Source organism: Phyllostomus discolor, chromosome 1, assembly GCF_004126475.2.
Source record: "Phyllostomus discolor isolate MPI-MPIP mPhyDis1 chromosome 1, mPhyDis1.pri.v3, whole genome shotgun sequence".
Lineage (NCBI taxonomy): Eukaryota > Metazoa > Chordata > Mammalia > Chiroptera > Phyllostomidae > Phyllostomus > Phyllostomus discolor.
Window position 1 is genome coordinate 10,998,096 of NC_040903.2, and position 26,853 is coordinate 11,024,948.

At 45.9% G+C, this 26,853-nt stretch overlaps 1 protein-coding gene across 13 annotated transcripts in view; it reads left to right on the forward strand.

Moving 5' to 3' along the window:
- SLIT2 (slit guidance ligand 2) overlaps window positions 1-18,504 on the forward strand; it is a 329,343-nt gene extending 310,839 nt beyond the window's left edge. For all 13 annotated transcript variants that reach the window (XM_036019209.1, XM_036019239.1, XM_036019222.1 and 10 more), the window contains 4 exons: window positions 9,649-9,803; window positions 15,030-15,321; window positions 15,516-15,727; window positions 16,767-18,504. In XM_036019209.1, the coding sequence (XP_035875102.1) occupies window positions 9,649-9,803; window positions 15,030-15,321; window positions 15,516-15,727; window positions 16,767-17,008 (901 nt within the window). In that variant the 3' untranslated portion in view covers window positions 17,009-18,504. The remainder of the gene's footprint in view (window positions 1-9,648; window positions 9,804-15,029; window positions 15,322-15,515; window positions 15,728-16,766) is intronic.
- Window positions 18,505-26,853: the final 8,349 nt, after the last annotated feature.

Here is a 26,853-nt window from a genome sequence, read left to right on the forward strand (position 1 = left end):
TTACCTGGAATTTGAATAAAGATGATAGTTTGATTAATTGGTTGATCAATATGGATTATATGCATATATATAATATGAATATATTAATACTCCGATTTGGAATAGAAAAATACTTTTATGTAATTGAGACCATGGAGAACAGTGAAGTTATTTCAATACACTAGGAGAATATAGTATTTGACAAGTAAGAATCACAGTGGTTAAGATATGTGTTCAGACCTAGGCTTGGCCAATTGCTAGTATGTAAACTCAGGCAAGGTACTTAATTTCCTGTGCCTTGGAGTCATTTCTGGAAATAGTGATGTGGCCCCTGCCCCATGAGGTCTCTGTGAGTATCAGACTGTAAACCCCGCTGTGTCCTCACTCACTTTGTCTTCATTCTTACCTACCCGCTAACAATACAGGGAGGTTTTTCTGGTATCTTTTCCTGTGGAGTATTGTAGAGCAGCGGCAAGTGTACCCTCAGTCCTTATACATTAAGATTAGAAGTACAGAAATAGAGGACAGGCTGACAGTGACCAGAGGGGAGAGAAGAGGGAATTTCAGCGGAGAATGGGAAGGGTTTATAGGAACAAATTTAAAGGACACGTGGGCAAAAGCTAGGGGGAGGGTGGTAATGGGAGGCAAGAGGGGAGGGATGGGTGGGTAGGCTGGAATGGGAGTAAAAGGGAGAAAACTATACTTGAACAATGATTAAAATAAAAATCTTTAAAAAGGTAGAAGTACAGGTTGTTTTACAGTGTCTACAGAGAGCATTTTGAAAATATCTATCAAAATTTTACAAATGCACTAGCCCTCTCACCTATGAAATCCCACTTCGGGAAGTTGATCCTGCAGAGGTAGCTGCAGACACAGAAATAACCTGTGTGCCAGGTAGTTCTCTGTGGCACTGGTTGTAAAAACGAAGGTTGGGAAACAACCCAAATTTTGATCTAAACAAACTGAGCATGGTGCAACCACAAAACGGAATGCACTGTTAAAAAGAAAAGGGATGAAGGGAGGGAAAGAATGAGGAGTTTCTCTAGATATTACATTGAAAGATTCCCAAGGTATATTGCTCAAGCAAAAAAAAAAAATAAAGCAAGGCAGAACGCTGTCAAACGTGGATACATTTTTGTGTTTTTATCTCCTTGTATTTGCACAGGCAAACGAGGGATAGAGAGGAAAGAGTGGGATGGAGCAGACTTGTATGAGAATACCATGTTATACCGTTTCCATTTTTGAACCCCTTGAATGTTAGTGTCACTCAGAATGCAAATCGAAGTGATGAAAAAGAGCAGGTGCCCTAGAGCAGTCTGCCTTCATTCGAGGCCCAGCTCTGCCACCTGTTAACTATGTGCCTTCAGCAAATGGCATAAGGTCTCTGGGCCTCACCTGATCAGTGGTTATAATTGATAGTAGTTTCGTCTTTGGGGGACTGTAGTAGGAATGTTATGATTTGACACACATGTAAAATATGTAGAGCAATGCATACCAAATAGTAAAAAGGATGCCTGTTGGGATTATCACTGCAGAATGTCTGAAACTGAGTGCCTTTCCTTTGCCCCACCCCAACCCGTGCCCCTGTCTCATCCCTAACTTCACTGAGAGGCATCGCCGGGTCCTCGGGCATCAGGAGTGGAGCGGAGTTCCCCTCAGTCTTTCTCTGTCCTTCATCGTCAACTTGGAGTTTGTCTCACGTCTTAACTCTGCTCCTACTAACTTTCTGACAGTTATCCAAATGCTTCCGACCTTGGTCAGGCTTTGCTAGGATGTGACCTTTGATGAAAGGTATCCCTTCCCCAGCATTACAGCAGAACCCATCAATAACCTTGTTGCTTAAGACCCATTTTGTCTGGTTGAATTAAATTTGCAAGTCTGAATGTGTTTCTACTTGACTTAACATTAGAAAAGTACTCTATATGAATGTTTTCAAAAGAGGTATTTTTATTGATTCTTACCTCAGAGAATATGTTCAGTTCAAGTTCAGTTTAATGGCATGATTTTATGTTATGAAAGACAGCTTCGGTAAACTTTTTTCCCCAAATTATGGACTATGTGATGTGGCATTGGAGCATCGCATACAGGAATCGCCTGGTACAACAGGTGCATCTTTTCAGGTGTGTAGTCTCTTTGCAGCATTGATGGAAATGGAGTTTACTTCAGTAAAATAAAATCTGACTAAATTAGGGGGAAATCGTCACACATTAACCTATGGTTTCTATAGGACGTTTTACTTGCTTTAAAAAGTTTCATTTCAGATGCCAGTTACTGTCTCAAATGAATCTGTACGAGAACCATTATCTCCCCGAGTTACGTCTAGAGGGAGTAGTTCACGGAGCTTCAGTGTGTTTAAGAAAATGCAAGATGTAGTAATTATTCCTCTCCCAGCAGAACTGAAGTAGCATGCACGTTTTCTCGTTTCATGTCTTGCATCTGACTTCAGAAGGCCGTGGTTCCTGGGAGACGTGCTCACTGCTGGCAGGGCCAGACGTGCGGGGGGTGGTGGTGCGGGGCACCACCCGAGGGTGTGTTAGAACACAGATTACTTGGCTCTGCCTCTACTTTCGGGTTCAGATGACAGATATGCCCCCGAATTTTTGTTTCCGTAAGTCTCTGGGTGATCGTAATTTCAGAACCACTTTTGTGAAAGGATTATGTTTGAGCTGTGCTCTGAGAGCTCTGGGGGTGCATCTCTTCTCCTGTCTGAGTTCCATGACCTCATGCTTGATGTTGGCCTTGAAACCAGCCACGCTGGGAGGATGTCCACCACAGGAATCAGTAAAAATCCGGGCTCTTTTTCTTATTTCAGACAGCCACTCACTGAATATTTGCCAGCACCCTGTTGTCTCAGGGACCTAATCAGCAACCACAGAGATGAAATAAACTGCCAGACAAGTGAATGAATGTAGAACATCACACGTGTCACACATGTACCTAGTTTTTACACTGCTTAGAGAATTGCATCAAAAGAGACTTGGTAATAGTGCCAGGAATGAATGAGTGAATGGATGGATGGATGGATGGATGGATGGATGACAGTCTAAACTCAAAGCTAATAGCAGCAACAGTCCCTCAGAATGGAGCAATCCATTTTTTTTCTCAAGCAGGCTGATAATTGATTGCCTTTCAAAGTGACTCTGTTTTCATTGAGATAGTCAAAAACACTTTTTTAAAAGTAGGAAATGGCATGCTTCTTTCTTTAGATTCAAATGAATGTCATTTTCCAAACCAAATGGATTCTTTGGAAACATAGTCAACTACTGTTCAAAACTAGGAAACCAGATAAATATCTTATAAAAGTATAGGATTATACCTCGTACAAATCAGCTTCGGCATTTAGGGAATGTGCACACCCTCAGAGCAGTTTCCCCTGCTGACTCCTTGGGCTCGGTTCACCACATAGCCTTCAAGTTATGCAACTTACAGGCTTAGATGAGTAATAATAATGATGACGATGATAATGCTAATAGTAATAATAATAAAGAATCAGGTCTGTCTGGAGAAACCAAATCAATACGGTCTTCTCGTTTCCAAGAGAAGACTCAGCTCCTCTTGCTCTGCCATACGGGAAGACACCACTGTTTACCAGCTTTATACCTTGGAGGAAGTTACTGCACCTCTCTGTACTTCTATTTTCTCATCTGAGCAACTGGACTTCGATCTGTGTTTCACGTGTGTTTGGGAGAATCGGAAGTAACAACTGTAAAGCTCCTATGATAGTGCTAGGCACACAGTAGGCTCACAATGATTGGCAGTGGTGGTGGTTTACGGGTATTCTTCATGCTCCGATATCCAGATCCTGAAGAATAAGTACCCGAGTGCAATGTTATTGTCTTACAGGTTACTCTCGCTGTATATAGAAGTCACTCTCTATTTCAGGGCAGTTTAATTAATTTGATTCCAAAGTACTGATTCAAATATAACTTTACTTGATAGACTCATTATTTTTCAAACATCCTGTGAAAACTCATAGGCATATACATAAATACCTTTAACCCTATTTAGCCTCCCATTCTTTTTGATTTAAAAGGGGTGGTCGGGGAAATTCTTCATTATCACCCCTCTTCACAGCTGAAGTATCTTCAGCCCAGAGATGCCAAAATGAGGTGACCAGTTGAATTTGTCTTGTTTTGCATATTCCTGTTTCATTGCACGGAATATGCCAACCAATACTTGAAATTTTTAAGGCAAAAAAAGCTGTACCTTGCATAGCAAAGTGAACTCTATGTGTTTTTATTAAGTTACTGAAATCACTTAAGATTTATGGTTGAGATAGGAATATAAAAGCCACTGTTCACGTGTCCCACGTACATTAGGAAAATCCGAGGCAAGTTACAGGCTCTCCTCTCTTAAGCCCCGAGTGTTTAAACTCCTTCTCTGCAGCACACCACGAGGCATCGCTGAGCAGCTGCTTTGTTTCTATACAGCTGTTTAGAAATTCAAGAAAATCAAATCTCAGGTAACAGATGAGCGTAGCAAGGCTGAATTACATAATAAAGGCCGTAAAGGCAAAGTACGTTTCCAGGGGAGGGGCGCGCTGCTAAGTGGCTCGCTTGTGACTTCTGTGAGTCATCAAACACACAGCTCCCTGGATTGAGAGAGAGAGGGAGGGCTTGTCCGTGCTCCTCCGAACCGGAAAGGCCCTCAGGCCTCGAGAGAGAGCCGGTAGGTGGGCCATGACTGTGATAGACTGTAAAATCGATAACGACTGAGTTCTATTGTGTTGCAGCTGGTGTGCCTGGTCACTGCTTTTATTTCCAAAGGTCGCGCCTGGTCATCCCCCAGCCTGTCACATGCTTTACAAGACAGCGTGGGACACCAATTTAGAATACTCTTAGCTCTCACATTTTCTCCTCAGGCCCCAGCCACACAATGCCACCTTAAAAACCAAAAAAAAAAAAAACCCCAAAATCTGAAACTATTAATTTTACAGTACTTACCTATTAAAAGATCAGAGTGAGGCCTTAATTCTAGGGAACTAGAAATGGAATTGAGCTCGGTGATAACTCTTGCCAAGGTCTGGAATGATCAGACTGGACACTTACAGCTTTGGGGAGGAGGAAAACCCAAGTCAGTCTGAATTTTACTTATAATTTGGAAAATGAAACCCAAATCCAAGTTTCACGTCTCTGTGCTTTAGATGCATTCTCATAACTTTCACTGAATTCAGACTCTCGCCATAAGATTACTACATTATTTTTACAATTCCTTGATTTTTAGTGAGTGTCGAAGTCAGGCAACCACCACATAAGGCTATTTTCCATAGAACTTTATTCCTAGGCTATTTTGGGAGAGAAATCACCCTATTAAAGGCTTGTTTGTGGTGAGAACACATGAGGATTGTACAGGCTAGTTACTCTTTGAGTATTTTTTCAAAAGTGAGGCATAATAATCAAAAGCACGTCCTCTGGAGCCAGGCCACCTGCCTTTAACGCTATGTGGCCGCCGGCAGTGCCACCTTGAGTACCCTCAGTGCCCAAACCTTCACCTTGTTGTGAATCTTAAATGAGTTAATACATGTCAAGTTCTTGGAACAGTACCCAGCTCATAGTGTGTGCTGTATAATTCTTCGGTCTTGTTAGTCCCATTTTTCTGATGAGGAAAATAAAGCAGAGAAAAACGACCCAAAGTCACGAATCCAGTGTCGCACATATGAGACTAAGGATAAGAAGCCAAACAAGATTTAGCTCCCAGCATTGCCCTTTAGGGTATGGCCACTGTACAATCCAACATTTTAAATAAAATACATTTATTTATCCTTAGCTGGTGTGGCTCAGTAGATTAAGTGCTGGCCTGCAAACCAAAGGGTCACCAGTTCAATTCCCAGTCAGGGCACATGCCAGGGTTGTGGGCCAGGTCCCCATTGGGGGGCATGAGAGGGGCAAACACATATTAACTACTCTCTCTCTCTTTCTCCTTCCCTTCCCCTCTCTCTAAAAATAAATAAATAAATAAAGTCTTTAAAAAATCAATAAAAATAAAATAAATGTTTTCGATATCCTGCCCAAAGAACGCTTGAAGTCTCTTGACTGTTTTTTACTATTATCCAGTTAGTATTCCTAAAAAAACTATTTACATAATACTCAATTCATCTCCCTTGTATTTCATTGCTTACCATGTACTTATTGAGCATCTACTGTATCCCAGACACTGTAGTGGATCCATGAAGGAGCACAGAAATAAGGATGCATGGCTCCTGCTGTGAAGGAGAGTACACTCAGTTGTACTGTATCAAACCAAACACCACCGTCCATGATGACATGCCTGGATCAATTGTCTAAAACTGTTGTCTGACCCAGAACCCACTCCCCAGTACATAGAGGTCTTCTTTTTACAATTGTAAAGAAAACGGGGGCCTCGTTATTATTATCTATGACTTAATTACAGTCATAGAAGATTCATGGGACAGCTGTGTGTGGTCACAAAGAAAAACCAATTGGCCACTGTCTTCTCTATATACATCTTTATTTTAATGTTTCACGTAAAACTTCTAGCAACTTGAATAAGATATGCCCCCAAAGTAGCTATGATGTTTCTGTCGGTCTTTAATATTATCTTACAATTATTATTAAAAATACAACTGGCCTCATTTCTTCCTAAAGAAAGTTCTGAGATAGTGTGGCATATTTTGGATGATAACTGTGGGGATGTTGGTGACAGTGACACTAATATCTAACATTGAACTTTGTCCTTTCCATATGCTGGATGCTTTGCTTTGCATTTTTAAAAATGTATCTCCTGCCCTGGCTGGTGTAGCTCAGTGGATTGAGCGTGGGCTGCGAACCAAAGTGTCACAGGTTCAATTCCCAGTCAGGGCACATGCCTGGGTTGCAGGCCATGGCCCCCAGCAACGGCACATTGATGTTTCTCTCTCTCTCTTTCTATCTCCCTCCCTTCCCTCTCTAAAAATAAATAAATAAAATCTTTTTAAAAATGTATCTCCTATTGCCCTCAAATTTACCATAAGAGGGGTAAATATTTATTAACATCTACTGAAGAGAAAACCAAACTTTATTAACAATCAAGTAACTTACCTAAAGTCAAATGTTTTTAAATTTCAAGAACTGAATTCAAATCCAAGTTTACTTGACATCAAAAATCTGTACACTTCACAGCCATTTGATGGTACTATCCAGCATATCCCCCTAGAAAACTAACATTTAAGACCACTAACAGTCACAATGCAACTTTACGTAGCAAATGATTTCCTCATATAGCGGGATTTTTTTGTTGTTGATTTTAAAGGGATAATTAAATGTGTAGAAGGCAGAAATACTTATTAGCATATCTGACATTTTTTAAACATGATATTTGAGACAAGTTATCAAAGATCCCAGCAGGGACTACTTGAAGCACTTAAAACAAGAGAACCTCAAATGTGACAGGTCTACAGAATGCTTTACGTTGTTATCGAATCACAAGACCTTCCTATCCTACGTAGGCAATTAAATTAAAAAAGGCAATAAGATCAGACTTCTGTGGTGACACCCAAGCAGAAATGCCAGTGCACTTTTCGGCTGTTTTCCAGGCTTGACCTGTTTGCAAATTCAAATACCAATGGCCTGGAAATTTAAGTAAACACCTTGTGTAGGGAATGTTAGGCATTCCCAATCCCTTTAACATGTGCTTCGATCATTTCATTCTGGAGCCATTTAAAAAAATCTTTCCAGTCAAAAGACTGTTAGATTAGCTCTTTGGTATCCACTGTTTACCTCTGGCCCCAGTTGGGATGCATGCCATGGTCGGCGTCCACAGTGGAAGGTGAGCGTGTGGCTGGCACACCCTGTGTCTCGGTCCCCTCCTCCCTCTGCTCCTTTTCTGCTGCAGCGCGCTCACGGGATTCACGGCCGCCCTGGGAGACCAGGCAGCACCTGCTCACTAGTGACGCCCAGCTTCATCCTGTTTTCAATCCTCGTTTTTTATTTATCTAAGTTTCTTAATCTTCTTCTTTTTGTCCGTATCATAAATGCTCATAAGCTCCCTCAGAATTTGTGGGAGTAACTGTCGCCCCTTGCCCTGTGAAGCTGCAGACGAGAAACGGAAGGACCCCTGTCACCACTAGACTCCTGGAGGGGCCTCTGGCCCACGTTCTGTTCAGTCTGCCATCCCGTCCTGTGCACTGAGCATAGACTCCTTCACAGTAGCGCCATTTGATGGGCGGTCCTCTGAAAAACCCAAAGAAATTAAGAATATGTGTTAATCAGCTAACACGCTTTAAAGAGTGCAGTGGTCCTCCCACACTGGACCGTCCTGCATTTGGGAACGTCTGATTCTAACGAGGCGTCTGTGCAGTATTGAGGAGAGCAGGTGCCGCTCATCTGCTACCATCAGTGTCTGTAGAAGATACGTCACACAGGTGTGGGTCCCTTGTCTTCTGCGTGCGACTTGGACTAACAGTTTCTTAGTGAGTGCAACTTGTGTGGCATTTACCAGCAAATACATCAGGCATCTTTTGTAATTTCTATATGAGATCTGTCCAGAAAGTACACAGCCATGTCCTATGAAAAGGAGACACGTATTGAAGAAGATGCAGGACACAAACAACATTGTACATAGGACAATGACACCCCAGTCCCCTTCAGAGTAGGCACCTTGGGACCTCACACAGTTCTCCCAATCACCATCAGCTGCCCTGTCATATTTTCTTGAATCTCATCGATGGTCCAAAATCTCTTCCCTTTCAAAGGTGATTTTAGTTTTGGGAATAGCCAGAAGTCACAGGGCTCAAAATATGGGCTACAGGGGGGCTGCATCACTTGGGTGATTTGATGTTTCACCAAAAAACTCTGTATGAGACATGATGCATAAGTGAGCATATTGTCATGATGAAACTGCCAATCGCCAGTTGCCTATAGCTGTGGCCTTCTGACTCATCTGACTCAGTCCATGGAGGACTGTTCAACCTTAATGCAAAATCTGATGCAGATTCCATTGCTCTACTCTCTCAGTCATTTTGAATGCGATGACCACACAGTACACATCTTCACTTGAAAGCATCTACCGCCCCCACTGACTAGTAAAGTGAAGTCATCATTGTTCATGCATGTGCATTCCAGTCCACTCTCCTTGGCTGCCAGGTGACATCAATTTCCTGAAAACCATCCTCATTATATTAACAAAGACTGGACTTTTTCAGACAAACTTCGTTTATTGAGAGAACATGACTGGATAGTGATAAAATGTAGTCTTTTCTGCTTCTCCCAATGGAAGAACAGGCTTATCTCTGTTCCTAAGGATAGAAATAGCATCACATCAAAAATATCTTTTATTTTTACATCAACTAATGGCTTTTATCTTCATTAATGTTAGACAGGGGTATCTGTTCCTAAGAAGTGTTTATTAGAGTTTATATTGTGACTTCTTTTTTTTTTTAAGCTTTTTCTCTGAGTGTTTTTTTTAAGATTTTATTTATTTATTTTTAGAGAGGGAAGGGAGGGGGAGAGAGAGAGAGAGAGAAACATCAATGTGCAGTTGCTGGGGGTCATGGCCTGCAACCCAGGCATGTGCCCTGACTGGGAATGGAACCTGCAACACTTTGCTTCACAGGCCGTGCTCAATCCACTGAGCTACGCCAGCCAGGGCTTGTTGTATGACTTCTTTAACATGAAGAACGTGAACACATCATCTCAGTTTTGCTTCTCTGTCTGTCTGTCTGTCTGTCTGTAGTGTGGAGACGATCAACGATGGAAACTTTCACATTGTAGAACTACTCGCCCTGGATCAGAGCCTCTCCCTCTCCGTGGATGGAGGGAGCCCCAAAATCATCACCAACTTATCAAAGCAGTCCACTCTGAGTTTTGACTCCCCACTCTACGTAGGAGGTAAGCTCTCTCCCACATCCAGTGGGTCCCCCAACCCGGTGATTTTCCTCAAAGACTGATTCTGCAGTTGCTGGTGCCTGGTGCCATGGTCCTTGACCAGTAGGGATCAGTCGCTGCGAGATGGACAGCAAGGACAGAAAAGAAAGAGCCCTAGATCGCTGTTAAGGGACCATTTTGTAATCCCAGCTCCAAGTGTCACTGGGGTGGAGAAAGTTGTTCTTGGTTCTGGTGTCTGTTGCATGCTGGGTGATGCACACATCAGAGAATTTCGTCTTGTTATTTGATCTGGTCTTGGGGAAAAGAGAGCAGAGAGAGGTCAAGTCAGGCGGTGAACAAAGTAGTGAAACAAGTTGGATACACACTGGAGCGCATGACCCCCGCCAGCTCCCGCGAGGAGGTGGACACTCCAGCTTCCGCGACGTGTCACCATGCTGGGAATGTCAGGGCCACCAGTTGCTAATTCGTGTAGATGACAGGATAATTGTTAATGAAACAGAGTGAATGAATGAACATACAAACGAACTAAACGTGCAAACTGTATTGGGGTAATAGACGATGTTTTCGTTTAGCTGTGACCCTACTGTGAATGAACGAGAGCGAGGGTTCGGCATGTGGATTGGGGCTTGGAGTAATAAAGACTTTGGACTTTATTTTTAATCAAGAAGGCAGATGAGTAAATAGGTGAGGGAGGGAGTGTGAGCAAGATTCTGAAGGAGCCCAGGGAGGGGTCCACCAAGGAGAGAGCTCCCACTCTTGCCTCTGTTGGGAGGAGCCAATATAAACTGGAGACATAGAATTTCAAATTGCAGGCAAAGAAGCAAAGCATGTAATGTTGAATTAAATCACTTTGAATTGAAGTGAAATGAGTGATAAAATTAACTTATTTTACAGATAAATAAGCTAAAGGTTTTCTACAGGTCAGTGTCACTGATTTCTTCGCCATGACGGGTATTTTATGAAGTTCACGTCATTCCCTTCAAAATAGTAACCTCTGGCTGCTACACAATTTTCTCAACCCCCTCAAAGCCTTCCCTGACAGCAGTTTTTGGAATTATCCTGATCATCCAGAGCACTTTTATTTTCAGTCATTTGCAATAGAAAATTCTAGCACTTTGATGGGGTTTTTGAGTATTTCGAGAGAGTTAAAAGTCTTCCAAAGCCTTTGATTCCATTCTGTGAATATTTATCAAGCGTCTCCAGTATGCTGGGAACTAAGTGAATACTTCGTGCTGCAGGATACAGAGTTGAAATCAACAATCTCTTCTGTGCCCAGGAGAATGGGGAAGGCAGCCACCTTTTCAAGTAATCAGATGTATCGCATGTTAAGTCTGTGCAGCAAGTAGACTAGTTGCTACATGGGGGTCACAACTGTGAGATTCGTTAAAAGACAGAAGCCTTCCTTTTGGCCTGTACGGCCGTCAGCAGCTATTGCCTGGGGGTGGGTGAAGCCAGTCACAGATGTACCTGAGAAGGGAGTGAAACTATCTACTAAGCACATGGCATGTGCTCAGCAGGATGCTCCTTTTGCACTCTGATTTCTCAGAGACCTGAAGAACTAGGTGTGACTTTTTTTTGTTTTACAGTCCCAAAGAGGCAATCTCAGGGACTTCATAAAACTCCTCCAAGTTCACAAAGCTCTAAAGTGACAGACACCTCATCTAAGTCCAGGCCTGTCTGACCCACAGCCACCTGCATTGCCACTCACTGATTCACATAGAGCAGAAGGGGATGCAGCCGAAGGTTTGTGGCTGCCTGTGTTTCTCTGGATTTGTTCCTCACCTGATTTCCTTATGCTTTCATTAGAAACCATTTCATGTGAGCTTTGTAAACCCTTTTAGAATACGGTGCGGGGAGGTGGGAATTACAGAATGGGAGTGCTTGGGTCAGCACGTTTTCCAAAAGAGAAAAAAAAAAGTTTTAAATTCCAAACCAACAGTGGTCATCCTTCTGCTGGTAGGGGGACTGGACATGCACCCAGTGCCGCTGTCCACCCAGGCCCAGAGGAAACCGCTTCCGTCCCCGCCTCCCTGCCAGCGAACAGAGCAGACAGGTTTCCTTCTAAGTCAGCGAGCAAGGGAAGTTCAGCTTAAGGACCACAGTGTGGTGCTTGCTGGGGGGAGGGGAGTAGAAGGGAACTCAATGGTAATGGGAAAAAATGCAATAAAGATTAAATGTTTAAAAATCTTAAAAAAACAGCAATAACAAAGAAACACGAGGCAATCATGAAACTGCAGCCCTGGATCTCTGTGGGGAAGGCAGGGGAACCTGAGATAGCAGAGGAGAGTGAAGCAAACAAGGTCTCCTTTCTCTCCCAGTCTGCAAACCGGGCCACCCCTCAGTGAGGACCCCATGCCCTAGGCCCACCGCAGAAGCATGCTCTAGCCGAAGAGGGAGGCCGCTGTGCCTCACCCGTGGGTGATCAGTTACCTGTGACATAGGCCTTGCTCAACACAAAGCGATCTACTCTTTCTGCTTCTCCGCGTAATAACCCTGTCAGAACGGGTCGTGTTACCTAGCGGGTTAAACACAGGAGTCAAGACCTACACGAAAAGTCCCATCAGCGTGTCACAAATCTCCTACTGTCACTGTTGGGCAGAGGACCTCAGCTCTGACCCTTAACCCCTTTATGGTCATTTTGAAACAGGAGAGTTTGTTAAAACTAAAAATCTCCTATTGGGTTACCTGTCGATTGAACTCCAGCGACAGTCCATGGCACAAAAGACAAGCTGAAAGAAAGGGGAAAAAAACATGGGTCTATTCCTTTTCTTAGTAGATTGTTTTTACTGAATTTTTTCCATCACCGTTTATCCCTCTTCCATCCTCCCCCACCTTCACCCCATCCCTCCGTAATCACACGCTGTTGTCTGTGTCCACCAGTTCTTTTCTCTTTGTGCTCGATCCTTCCACCCCCACCCGCCAAAGCTGTCCTCCTGCTCTCTAGCTGTGAGTCTCTCTTGCTTGTTAGTATCAATTAAGACCTCGTACAATTGTTAGCTCTGGGAATAAAAGGAACTGGTTTCCTGTTTGTCCCCGCTGCGGAACATCACGAGTGTACATTTGATCTTGACATGTGCACATATATGTATCATAACCCAATCAAAACAAGCTATTAAAAATAGTTTGGATCCCTGGCTGGCATAGCTCAGTGGATTGAGTGCCAGCCTGCGAACCAAAGCATCGCAGGTTCAATTCCCAGTCAGGGTACATGCCTGGGTTGCAGGCCATGACCCCCAGCAACTGCACATTGATGTTTCTCTCTCTCTCTCTTTCTCCCTCCCTTCCCTCTTTAAAAAGTAAATAAATAAAATTTTAAAAAAATAGTTTGGAAAGGTGTTCTTTTCGAACCTCTGAAGAAAGCCCATAAACATGTGGACATCAAAGTCCACACGCATGACAGACAGATAAGATTAAATTAGAACATCTCCTCCCAGAGTAAGGGACTTCCTGTCACCAGTCCTCTCCTGGAAGCAGCACACTTCATCCTTCCGACCTTGCTCTACAGAAGCACCGAGTTTCCAAGGCCAGATGCACGTAGACGAAAAGCGTGAGCGCCCGGAACTTCAAAGCCAAGACACATAATTCTGTGCCGTCTGCTTGTGGTTGTGCACCGGCCGGCCTCCGAGCCCCTGAGGTGCAGGTCAATGTCTGGATGCTTGCCCTGCCCGCTGGGCTTCCTGCAGCATCAGACTCAGGGTGGGGAGGGAGGGGGCCAGGAGCCGCCTTCTGAGCACACACGTCTGCTGGTTCTTACGTCTGGCCAGCTTGGGAACAGCTCTTTCAGTCTATCCCCTCATGTAATGGATGAGAAAACCAAGCCTCAGAGGAAGGGAAATGACCAGCCCAAGTGCACACAGAACCAACCAGCAAGACTTTGACCTCCAGTGTGCGGTGCTGTGCACCTGGCTATCTGACTTTGGCGCCTGCAAACAGGGCTCTGTGGATGGGAAAGGTGACATTGCCACAAGGCAGGGCCCAGGAGAGCTGAGATGCTTGGACCTTCTAACCAGCAAAGCCCGTAGACCCTCCAGCCAGAAGCTGGGAGTCCGGGCACAATGAGGACATGGGCACCAGGGGGGAAGCCAGCTGCTCTCTGAGCCTCCCACAGCCGCCTGGACAGCTGCCTTTGGTCAGAGCCCATCCAGGAACTATTTCAGGGTCTGGCATAAGCCGTGGAAAGATTCCTCAGTTTTGCCAAATGTGGGCTGCGAGATGACTATCACTAGTGGAATGCATACGCACAAAGATTGCAAATTCTGTGTTTGGAGGAAGTTATTTTGTTTGTAGTTCCGATTTCTTGGCATTTCATGATTTCACTCTCCATTAGCAAGGGGGAAAAATGGTGTGAATGAGGTGCCATCCTGATAGGAAGCGTGGTGAGATGTTCCAGGCAGAGAGACCCACGACTGGGCTCCGGATGTTGTCAGTGGTGAGCTGGACTGGTCCCGAGCTTAGCATCTGGCAGGCCCAGCAGCATCCACAGTCACTGTGAACCCCAGCCCTCGCCCTCTGAGCCTGCATGGACCGAACTGTGACCAGAGACGGCAAGGCTCATCTCACCTGCCTAACACCAACTCTGTCCTGCCGGGTGATGTTGAGTGTGCCGCCCGAGCTCCTCGGGCCCTGGGCTCTTCGTGTTTAAAAGACGGAATGGGTCAGGGAATTACCAACCTCGGTTTGCAGAACTCTAGGCTTCTGGGTGGATGTGCCTAGGTTGAGGGGTGAGTGTAGAGAGAGAAGAGAGCATACCTGCTCCCTCTTCCTAATCCTACCTTGAAGTACAGTAGCTCTGCTTTCAGATTGTATATACTCCTGCCTCCTTCGTGTCAGCTTTGGTTTGAAACAGATACTAAAAATTAAAAACTGACCATCAGTGAACTAGGTCCTTTATCTAGTTGCTCATTAAAATTGCCCGGAGTGCCTTGCCAAAAAACAAAAGCAAAGAAACATACACCTCTTCTCCCTCCCCAACCCTGCCCAGAAAATCGGATCAAGGAGGTCTGGGCTGAGGTGCCAAGCATCCGTACATCTTCCAAGAGCCTGTTGGATTGTAAAGTGCACGCAGGTTGAGACCCACAGGACTGGATGCTCGTGACATGCATTTCTCCTGAAGAAGCGTCACACAGACGGCCACCCCATGGAAAGAGCTAAGAGCAGTGTCTGGGTGGCAAATGGCTGAGGAGTCCCCACAAAGCCTGACTGACCTCTGACTCGCTGTTCCCCCTCCAGGAATGCCCGGGAAGAACAACGTGGCAGCAGCCCTGCGCCAGGCCCCTGGGCAGAACGGCACCAGCTTCCACGGCTGCATCCGCAACCTCTACATCAACAGCGAGCTGCAGGACTTCCGCAAGGTGCCCATGCAAACCGGCATCCTACCGGGCTGCGAGCCGTGCCACAAGAAGGTGTGCGCCCATGGCACGTGCCAGGCCGGCAGCCCCTCGGGCTTCACCTGCGAGTGCGAGGAAGGGTGGACGGGGCCCCTCTGTGACCAGAGGACCAATGACCCCTGTCTTGGAAATAAGTAAGTTTGGGCTATTTGGTAGGTGAACACCCATATTGCAACCCTCAAAGCAAACCCAGAGGGAGGGAGGGGAGGAGGAAGGGGAAGGAAGTCAGCTCCTTAAACTGTCTCCCTCACATTCCTGCCATCACCATCCCTCCATCCTTATCCTTCCTGCTAACCCATTTTCACTCCCTCGTCCCTCCTCTCTGCAGATGCGTGCACGGCACCTGCCTGCCCATCAACGCTTTCTCCTACAGCTGTAAGTGCCTGGAGGGCCACGGGGGCGTCCTCTGTGATGAAGAGGAGGATCTGCTGAACCCCTGCCAGGCCATCAAGTGCAAGCACGGGAAATGCAGGCTCTCGGGCCTGGGGCAGCCCTACTGCGAATGCAGCAGTGGGTACACCGGGGACAGCTGTGACAGAGGTAAGCCAGACCAGCCCGGCTCCTCGCTGTCTACAAAAGCAAAAGGAGAGACCGGGAGACAGAATGAGAGCCAGAGAGAGGGGGAGTACCGGGGCTTTATATGACTTGTAGTTGCTGCTGTCAATTTATTTCCCACTGTCCCAGCCCTGCCCTGCAAGATTTTCACGGGCCTTCGGTTGTCTTCTCACAACTCAATTTGCTACGGACATACTCCTTTCGGCCTTCCATAGAAGTGCACTTAACTTGACTCCTTTCTTACCTGTACCTGATGTTCACACCCAAATACGTTACGAATTCGTCTTCTGGCACAGAGAAGAGGGAGCTAATAATTTGGCTGTAGTGTGAGGAGCAAATCACCTCCGACCTTAGAATCGAACTAATGTATCCCGGCACATTATGTAGGGCGGACTTGCTGGCCCACCTTTCTCCTTCTCCCATGAGCAGGAGGCCCTGCCCCCACCTGGCTCGGGTTTGGTTGAGTGTATCAGGGGACCAGACATACAGGACGTGCCCGTGGAATCTTTTAGCAGATGGCTCTTTTTGAACTAGTTCCTACCAGGTAATGTAAGAAGTTAGCGGAATGTTACTTGTATTAAGTAACAGATTGAATGATATTAAACCCCAGGTCTCATAAATTAAATTGCGCGCTCTCTGAAACTGCTCCCTGCGGTAAACAGAACCAGCTGTTGGGAGTGTAAAAACAGAAGATGTATATTTTTGCCATAAAGGAAAAGACTTAGGAATCCAATATTCTTGTCAGTCCAATGGCCATAGTATTCATAGTTCACATTTCTAGTATGCACTCTGCTGAAAATAAAGGCCCAAAAAAGCAGCATTTTGAAAATAAAAAGTAAAAAAAAAACAAGCAGGCCATGCTAATGGTCCATAATATATCATTTAAGCCTAACACTGACAATAGCAGTTACAAACAGGAAGCAGACCTGCCACCCCTGATTCCAGGTGCGCCTTCGTGGTCACTCCGCACGACTGACACACAGAGACCGCCCTTAAAGTGCTTGTGCTTTTTGTTCTTCCCTAGAAGTCTCCTGTCAAGGGGAGCGGATCAGAGATTACTACCAAAAGCAGCAGGGCTACGCCGCCTGCCAGACGACCAAGAAGGTCTCCCGCCTGGAGTGCAGAGGCGGGTGCGCGGGCGGCCAGTGCTGCGCGCCCCTGCGGAGCAAGCGGCGGAAATACTCTTTCGAGTGCACGGACGGCTCCTCCTTCGTGGACGAGGTGGAGAAGGTGGTCAAGTGCGGCTGCGCCCGCTGCGCCTCCTAACCGCCCGCCCCGCGGCGCCCGTCTTGGGGAGCTGCGGTCTCCTCCCTGACCGCGTGGGGACTCATGAATGCTTCATAGTGGAAATATTTGAAATATATTGTAAATTACAGAACAGACTTATTTTTATTATGAGAATAAAGACTTTTTTTCTGCATTTGGAAAAAAAATAGAAATGCTTGAACTACAGCTTCCCCGACGCTGGAGAAGTGTGAAGGCCGGTAACCCCGGACACGGGAGGACCGCGATGGGAACCGCAGCGGCCTGGGTCTGCCGCCCGGAACGCGCCGAAGACCCGCAGAAGCACAGATGCGTGGGAGGGAGGCCCGAGCTGCTGCGCGCCACTGCCGTGAACTTGCCCTGGTCCACGGCTCTGCGCTCACGAGGTCACACGCCAAGCACATGCGAGTGAGGCAGGAGGCTAGGCGGAGGAGTGGGACCCGGCATTCCCAGAGAGAACAAACGGATGAGAAATATTTTGTGCAAAACATAGAGCGTCCCGAAAACCACCTGGGCTCCGTTCCTGCGAGAAGACGGGAAGGCTAAAATTGTATCTTCTTTTTTAAATGTCAGCATGTTAGCAGAAGAAGCACACAAAAGTGTTTATCTACCGTTTTCCAGTATTAATTTTTTTGTAATATAAATGATAAAAGAGATGATAAAGAACCAATAGATTATTGATAAATAAATTAGTAATAATATGAATTTTTGTTTCTATGAGTTCTAAACAGCCCTATACAGTATTCAGTTTCCATGAGAAATATTTATTGTATCAAAGTACATTGTACTTAACATTTTAGGCCATCCTTTTTGCTGTTTCTCGATGCTTTAATATATATTAATTTATAATTGTCCTGATATTTTTGTACATTTTTCAAATCTAAAAATCAGGATTTTTTTTGGCAATAGAACTAACATAGGGTGTTATCTTGGGATAAATGCGTGTTGGTCTGCTTGTTTACTTCGACATCTGACCCCTGGTGTCACTGACCTACTGGCCTCGCTGGGGACACCTGCAGCCAGGGCGCAAGTCCTTGCGTGAGACCGTCCTGTACAGAAAGGAGTGGCCCCTGTCCTCACCGAACACACAGGGTGTGTAGCAGTCGACACTAGAAAGTAGATCTTTTACACGTTATTAATGCCCCCTTGACCTTTTTTGGCCCTTTGGGGAGGGTGGGGAGGGTGCTGAGAGAAAAGGCTGTAATGTCAAGAACTGTGATTTTTTTTCCCAACCAATAAAGCTCCTTTGTTACCTTAATGTCCCCACGTTAACATGTTTGCTGCTAAATTACAATGTAGAATTGATAATGATTTATAGTGGACTGTGCTCTTCCCTCCTTAAAATCCCAGGGTATCCTGTAAAGGCAGATGTTTCTTTCCAAAAACGTTTTTTACAGAGAAAATTAGATGTACATGTATAATTCGATGTGCTTTGTCTTTCTCCAGACTAATATCAGTTATACTACTGATGTTTGTAAATTAAACAGATATTTACTGCACTCACAGCGTGCTGATTTTCTTAGAAATGGCACAGTATGCTGAGTCCCCTCCTTGAGAATCCTTTCATCGGAGTGATGCAGAAAGAACAGAGTAGAGAACATCTGTGTTTTGCTGTCAGGCATTCGGTTGTGACTAGCACAGTGTCACATCTGGGGACTTCGGAATGGCCACATGGGAGAGATGGGTGGGTGGACACACTCTGTGCTTGGAAAAATGTGTGCATCCAATCAATTCATTCCCCCAAAAATAGACGGTGAAATCCAACTAGCCACCAATGGTCTTTTTACTTTCATTGAAAACAGGGAAAGACACGGAGGCCCTTTCTTCACAGGCACGTGCGCTCAGGCAGGCATTGGACGCGACGAGGCACCCTCCACGCTGGGAGACAGCACTGACCGCTTGGCATGTCCATGCCCACCCACCATGCTACAGTTTCCTCCTTTCCCTGTAAGAAAATCCACGCATGTGTGCACACACACTCATACTGCGTCCTCCTTCACACACACAACTGTCCAGTCATTCACTCACTCATGTTCAAAATGTCTACATTGTTAATTATATAAATATTATCAAATCCATTTAAAACATCTTTTTTTAGTTATATCAGTTGCTTTTTCTTTTCAGGAGCTGTGGATCATTCATAAAGCAGCAAAGGAACTTGAACGAGGATGACATGGTTTAGATGTGTAGTTTACGGGTGCGGGCTATCTTAGTAACCGCTGTTTCTTACAGTCCAGGCACTGTGCCAAGGGCTGGATATGAAGGGCCTCGTCCAGCCCTCCCTACAAGCCTGTGTATAGGGTCACCGCACTCCCTGTTTTACTCAGGCTCAAACGGCTCACAACACAGGAGCTGGATTCCTACGTCTCTGCTGTAGCTCAGCACCCACAACCCTCTCCTAAGGTTCTTTTGAACCAGCGGTGTCCAGCCTTTTGGCATCTCTGGGCCACATGGAAAGAAGAAGAATTGTCTTGGGCCACACGTTAAATACATTGCAACACGTAATCGCAAAAAAATCTCATAATGTTTTAAGCAAGTTGACGATTTTGAGTTGGGCCGCGTTCACGGCCATCCTCAGCCGCGTGCAGCCCGCGTGCGAAGGGTTGAAGGGTTGAACACTTGAGCCTTATTGTCACAGCACAAGTTTTTCTCTCTGCTGATCACCATTGATTCAAATAATCTAGATTAGAGAACTTTGTTTGTTTTTCTTTCTAAAGGGGGAAAAAAATGAGTCTTGGTAGTTTTCAGACTGTTTTTTCTTCCTTTCCTGCTTATAAGGGCATAAGATAGAATTATGGCTGCCCGAAGTTTGGGCTGAGTTAGCAAGTTTCCTAAGGGATGGTTAGCCTCAGGATGGGACTGCTTTCTGCACGTGAACTCTTCCTTGAGAAAACCCAGTAGCCAAGTAATTGCCAGCAAATGAGACAAACGAAGGGAAGTTTTTCGTATTATAAAAGGCTCCTTACTTTAAAGCCTTAACCATAAGCTTACTTTAAGAAGGAAGTTATTCTAGAGCATTTCGAGAGTCCAATACATTAAAAAAAGTATTTCGCACATTTCGGAATCAAAGCTCCTGCACGGAATAATGTCCATTTGTCATTTGAAAAGATAGATTGATTAAACGTTGTTAATGTGTTTGCTTGAAAATGGAAATGCCATGAGGATTTGACATGTGTTCAATTTAAGATGTGTTCATTGAGTAACTATCTCAGTCTTTTCAGAGTTTCTGAAATTATTTCTGAGCAATAATAGACCAACCCCAGTTCTAAACTTCCTCTGAGCTTCTTTTTTTTGGGTGGTGGGAGGCTTCCTTTCTCAGCAGCAACTCTTTCTGGAGAAATGATTGAAAGACTGTTGAGATCCATTCAGGACGTACAGATGTTGAGTGTTGCAGAGTCGTCTGCCTCACAGAGTGCCGTTATTTCAAAGGGGATATTTGGGAACATGTATCAGTTTTAAAAAGTGTCTGAAGCTTTATATAAAGTATCCAAGCCTATGTAAATGACATAAGCTATTTTCATTCTTAACCATCTCTAGGTACTCAAAATTTATTTAAAAATACGTTTTTATTTTCCGTCTCCAATCACCGGCAAGAAACGATGCTAAACTCTGATCGGAGTGTCGGGTGGAACGCATCTCTGCCGCTGTCGTAGAGCACACAGTGTGTGCAGCTGGCGTTGAGGTCAAGGAGGGCAACAGATTGTATAGAAATGACCAGACCAATATTTAGTTTCAGACTTCGAGAAGGGCCCTAAAGAAATTATGAGATATTGGAAAATAGTATAACAGTGAAGTCCAATCAAATACATATTGAGAGGTTAGGGACTGCCTCTGACAAAATGACGTTTAAGCTGAGGCATGAAGGATAAAGTGGGATCTAGGATGGAGGCAGATGGAAACAGATGTGGGGGTCCAGGGCGGGGGTCCATGCACAGAAAGCAGCCCGCCCGTAGGCCTGAGGAGGGAAAGGACTCTTAGGCGGTGACGCTGGGAACAAAAGAAGCAAGTGTAGGCACGGTGAGGCATGTATTGATTTCACGTGTGCAACACAGAGGCCCCTTTTCTGGCTTTATAAACTCGCTTCATATAGTCCATATTTTCCTCCTGAGCATCTGTTTGCCATGCACTTTTAAAATGTCAACAAAAATGGATTTCCATTTTAAAATAGCAGCCAGTTATTTGCATTTAATACAGTTCCCCAGCTTCAAGTGAAATACCTCTGAAGCTACAGGAAATATAAATACACACAACAGCACTAAACATTAAGACGAATATATCTGGAATCGCAAAGGCATTTCACGAACTCAGAAGCTGAAGAGGTGGGATTGAAATAAGGAACTGCCGGCCAGCCCGGGCTGTGAAACTCACATGCATCCCTTTCTCTGGACACCACGGCGGGAGACTCGGGAAGTGAGTCCAGTGGGAAACCATCAAGTATCTGTTCATTAAGGGTGCCGCTTTGTGAGGAAGCCAGAGAGCTGTGCCTTCAACGGACCAGCTGAAATCTTTCTTCATCTGCTGGGATCCTCCAGTCTGGTCAATGAAACCAAAACTGCACAAAATACTGGGGAAGATCTTGAAAGATGTAGTCCCTATAAATCAACTACTGGAGATGTGAATTACTCCTGGAAGGGCCACGGCAGCCATGCATGCTTAGAATAAGGGGGGGAGGGGAGTACTTTGTCAGTACAGAAAATGAAAGAGCAATTGCATTATATCAACTCACTACTAAGCTAATAAAATGGGTTGAGCAAAAGCATGGGGGTAGAAATATGTCATTATATTCGGGAGTGAGAGCTAAGAATTTCAGAGCTCCTTGCTGGACACGGAAGTCTATTAAAATGGTCCAAGTAGGAAAATGGTTTTTCCAGACCAGTCCTATGGGATTTTAGATTATTGCAAAATTTTAAATGAATGGATCAGGTGACCATTTTTTGAATTCTAAAAAGGGAAGAGAGTAACATTCATGCAGGAATTCTTTTCCCAATGGATGTTTTGGTTGCCCTCCTTCTCCTCCGCCAAAGGGGAAACAGAGGACCCTTCCCAGTGCCCACTGTGTCCAGAGACAGAAAATTCAGCCGAGTGGAGCCACTGCCGCCCCACATTTGGGAGTACTGTAGTTTTGTCTTTGCCTCACTATGTGGGTGGTTGAATTTGGATTTGGAGGAAAATCAAACATTAAATACACACACACACACACACACTGAGGGAGTGGATGAAACTGCCATGGAGACAATTGTCTAAAAACCTTGCTATCATTAATCTCACTCTCCCTCCTTGAAGTGGCTAGAATTATTTTCGGTTCGCTGCCATAGATTGCGGCCTAGAGATTAAGCGACTTGCCCAAGGTCACACGGTCCAAATCTCCTGACGCTGACCGTAATGCAGTATTGATTTCACTGGAATTGATAGGCTGAGTCTGTGAAGGGCTCCCTGCAAGAGAAGCACATATTTCTCGAGGGGAGTTATTTTGGTTTTATCAGAAAGATGCCCATGAAGAGCACTCACCTTTCCCATCAGAACACATTAAATAAAATCTCTTTATCTCTCATTTTGGCAAAGGAAAATAAATAGTACTTTTAACGGGAACTTTCTTCCAGAAACGGAGATGGGAGGGAGGGAGCAAGCTGTCCGGGTGTGCCCTCACCCAGCAAGGCGACAGGAAGAGCTGGAATTCTGCTGCTGAGGGAGGCACAAGGACAGGATTGGACATGCCCTGGTCTGCTATAGCAGCGGCGAAGTCACACCCTCGGATTCATTCCAGGTCCCAAGGCATCCTTTATAAAGGAAAAAGAAAGGGTCACAGAAATAAACTGGAAGGGAGCTTCTCTTTGATGAACGTGCCTGATAACCACGGTGTCCACGGTCTCCAGGGCCGCGTCCCCACCCCAGCAAGGGGAAAGATTCTCCTCCGTGAACCGCCTCCTCTTGCAGTTCCTTGGTCCCACTGGTTTCTGCTCACATTACCACTCAATTACCTCGACCTCCAGCTCTTACTTTCAATTATATCTCCACATTGATTTTTTTCATTTCTATTATTCCTAGGTTAGCTACAACTCTTCTCTTCTGATGCCTATCAGCTCCTCTTTGGAGCTGTGAAATGAGCAGGGACACATATCTGAATGGCTCGCACAATGCTCTGTTTGATTAGGAAATCAGTCTGTTACCATTTGGCAGAAAAATCCTGGTGGTCTCCCGGTGCAGAAAAAGAAATGGAACCCCTAGATCTCTGCCCCCTCATTTAACCTCAGTAACCTTCCCACCCCCTTTCTTTTAAATGCTTCCTTAGTTTAGAAAATTAGCACACAATCGTACTAATAAGAAAGAGAGTCCAAGATAAAGGGTGCAGTGGAGCGATTCCCATCACGGCCGTGCCCACAGCAGAGCACACCCAGGGCCAGGCATGCAGAGGCCGGAGGCCCGGCTGGGTCGGCTCAGCCAGACCCCCGCCGTACACACACATCACACACCACACACACACAAATGTCCCCTATATACTCACTAATTCCAAAGTCAGAATAAAATTTTTAAAAACCCACGATATATTAACATCCGACTTTTAGCCCCAGCTGAAGGACATTCATTTGCAGATATTTTTCGGAAGGGCTGACTCAAAGGCCAGAGGTCATACAAGCTCATGAGCTCAGAGACACCGTCAGGACTCCATAAATAGAAACGGAATCTTCTCTCATTCAAAAAAATAAAGGTAAAAATTCAGTTACACAAGGAATTGTCTGAGATTCAACATTTTAAAGAATAATGGTTGCAGCTTTATGTGTTCCTGCTTTCTTTACTTGAATCCTATTTCTTCTAAAAGCAGAATCTGTGGGTACAGTGACAACAGTAATGGCACAATATGGAACCCGACCAGCGGGTCAGGGGTAGACAGAGGGCCATATCTGGGGGTGCATCCTTGACCTAAGGATGTCAGGGAGCTGCTTTCCCAGGCTCCCTTTCCAAATCCCAGACGGGCTCTTCCTTCTTTCACACCACACCCTGTCCTCAGGCTACTCTCGCCCGCCCTAATCAATCTCACGTAGACATCCTGGCGCATCTTCCAGAAACCAAAGGACTTAACCCTGCCAGCAGATGGGCCCTTTGCCCGCAGGCAGCCCTCCATGAGCAGACCATTTTGGACTTGCCTGGTTTAAGAGCAACGTCATGTCCAAGATCACGCACCCTCCCCAGGTCAGTCTACATGCAATGACTAGGTGATACAGGCATATAAACGCCTGCTCCCCTTCTCCCTAGTGTGGGACACTGATGGAGGGCCTTCCCAGCTTTACAGCTCCCCGAGGGGTTGCCCGAAACCTTCACGAGGATTGCATCACAGTGTAACTGGTCCCTCTACGCAGGCCTGCCTTCTCCCCTTCCCTTCCACAGGTGGTGGCCCCGAGAGCACTCTCCCATAAACCTTTGTGCGTACGGTGTCAGCGTTCTGGGGAACACACCTGGAACACACCTGTCTCCAGGTCAGGTAGTGAACACGAGCCTGTTGCACACCAGTGAGATGCCACGTTGAGGTGCAGTAAGTGGCAAGTTTCTGCCTAACGATGGGATCAGGCAGTCAGGGAGGCACTTCTAAAACGGGACGTGAGGGTGGAGTGGCAGCCTGCCTGGACAAGCCAGTCATTGCTGTCCAAGTCTCCATGCGGCTAGTGCTCTAGAAACTGGAAGAAAGTTCCTTCGTGTCTGTCTCTTACCTTGTCCATAAGTCTCAGACTTATCCCTTGACAGGAAATCTTACAGGCTCAGAACCCCACTACCGTCCTTTCTGTGGTTTTCCTTCAAGGCCCTGCAGCCTCCTCATGCACAACCTCAGACATAAAAAAGTTACCACCACCTCCTCACTGCAGAAGAGCACTTCAGCTCCCCAAAGGTATCCCAAGACTTGGGGCGTTTCATGTCTTCCAAGAGCAAGAAAACAATTGTCTGGCGTCTTAGCTTGGACAGCTACTGCAAAGCCATAGACGGGGTGGCTTAAGCAAAAGAAATGTGTTTCTCACAGTTACGAAAAACCTAGCTAGGATCTAGGTGCTGGCCAGTTTGGTTTCTGCTGAGAGCTCTTCGTGGCTTGCAGATCACCATCTTCTCTCTGTGTCCTCTCACAGCCTTTCCCCGCGCAAACAGGGAGAGAGTTCTCTCCTCCTCCTCCTCCTCCTCCTCTGCCTCCTCCTCCTCTGCCTCCTCCTCCTCCTCCTCTGCCTCCTACTCCTACTCTTCCTTCTCCTCTCTCCTTCTTTTCCTCCTCTCCTCCTCCTCCTCCTCTGCTAAAGCCTCTAACCCCGTCGTGACAGCGCCACTCTCATGATCTCATCTAATGCCAACTGCCTTCCAAAGGCCCCACCTCCAAATGCCATCACACCCAGTGCCAGGGCTTCACCATGTGAACTTTGAGGGACACAAACGTTCAGGCCCAACATCTGGCATCTGTCGCCAACACAGAGACAGGAGCCCAGTGCTCTCTGGCTGACGCAGCCACCACAGTCTGTGCTGAGCACGAGTAGAGCAAGGAGGGAGGAAGGATAAGAGATGCTAAATGTTCATCTCTCTGACCAACCAGAGAGTCCCAAAGAGAGTGGCATTTCAGTTACCCATTGTGGTATAGCAAACAGCCCCTGAACTCAGTAGCTTAAAGAATTCATAATCATTTCTATCTCTCACAGTTTCTGTAGGACAGGATGTGGGGGAGGAGCTAGACTTTTAGTCCACTAGACTGGGGCTGCCTGATGGCCAGAGGCCCCTGTTTTCCTCGCTGCGGCCTCTCGTGGAGTTGCGTGAATGTCCTCCTGGCACAGTGGCCGGATTTCCCCAGGGTAAGAAAGACAAGCATTATAGTGGAAGCCGCCTTTCATACCGGCCTTAAACGTCACACACCGTCTCTCCTACAGTATTCAGGGCAAGCTCAGCTCTGATTCAGCTACACATGGAGACTCCACAAGGGGCTAGATGTCAGAAGTGATGGTCACTGGGGCCGTCTTGAAGCCTGACTCTCGTTGACCGTGTCTAAAGCAAGAGTCAGCCGTTTGCATGGAAAATGGCCAAGGAAGTACTGGCCACGGCTAACTCTGGGCCAAACTCTAAAGCAAAGAAACCTGCATCTGGCATCCTCCATAAATGTAGAGCCCCAGACCACTACTACTAAACCCAAGTGCTTGGCTTGCTCTGCACTACTCAAATGCTAGTCTTCCTGGCAGACTGCGTGCTGCTCCATACCCATGGGCCTTCGCAGCCCCAAAGATCGGGGAAACTTCCAAACCCAGTGAGTTGGTACATCTTGAATGACTGAACATGCTAGGTGCTAAGTATAAAATACTGAATGAAAGAGAGGTGGCCTCTGCCACCTTACATTCTAGAACTTGCACTCTAGTTGGGAAGACAAAAAAATCAAGTAAACCAACAAGTGATTGTATAATTCAAGGTTGCAATGAGTCCTGTGGGGGCTGTTAGAGTAGAAAATAATAACAGGAAGGAGCCTGTTCTGTGGAAGGTGGTCAGAAGAGCTTCCCGCGTGGAGGTGGTGTTTGAGCTGAGATGTCACATGGCGCACACAGTGAGCTCCACCGCTATGGAGAAGCATCCTAGGAAGAAAGAGGATCAGCCCGCAGAGGCCTGTGCTGAGAAGCACGTTGGGGGGAGGAGGCAGAAAGGTTGTGTGAGGCCAGGGCACTGATCCGGGAGAAGCGGCGTGAACTCGCCTCGCAAAGCAAGGCTGGGGCTGCCCGCTTGGGCATAAAGCACTTTGTAAGGGATGGAATTTAAAACTTTGTCCAAAGTCAGATATGAAATCATGGAGTACCCTTAAAAATAGAGTTCTCCTATTAACTAAAAGTGTAATCTCCCAGATA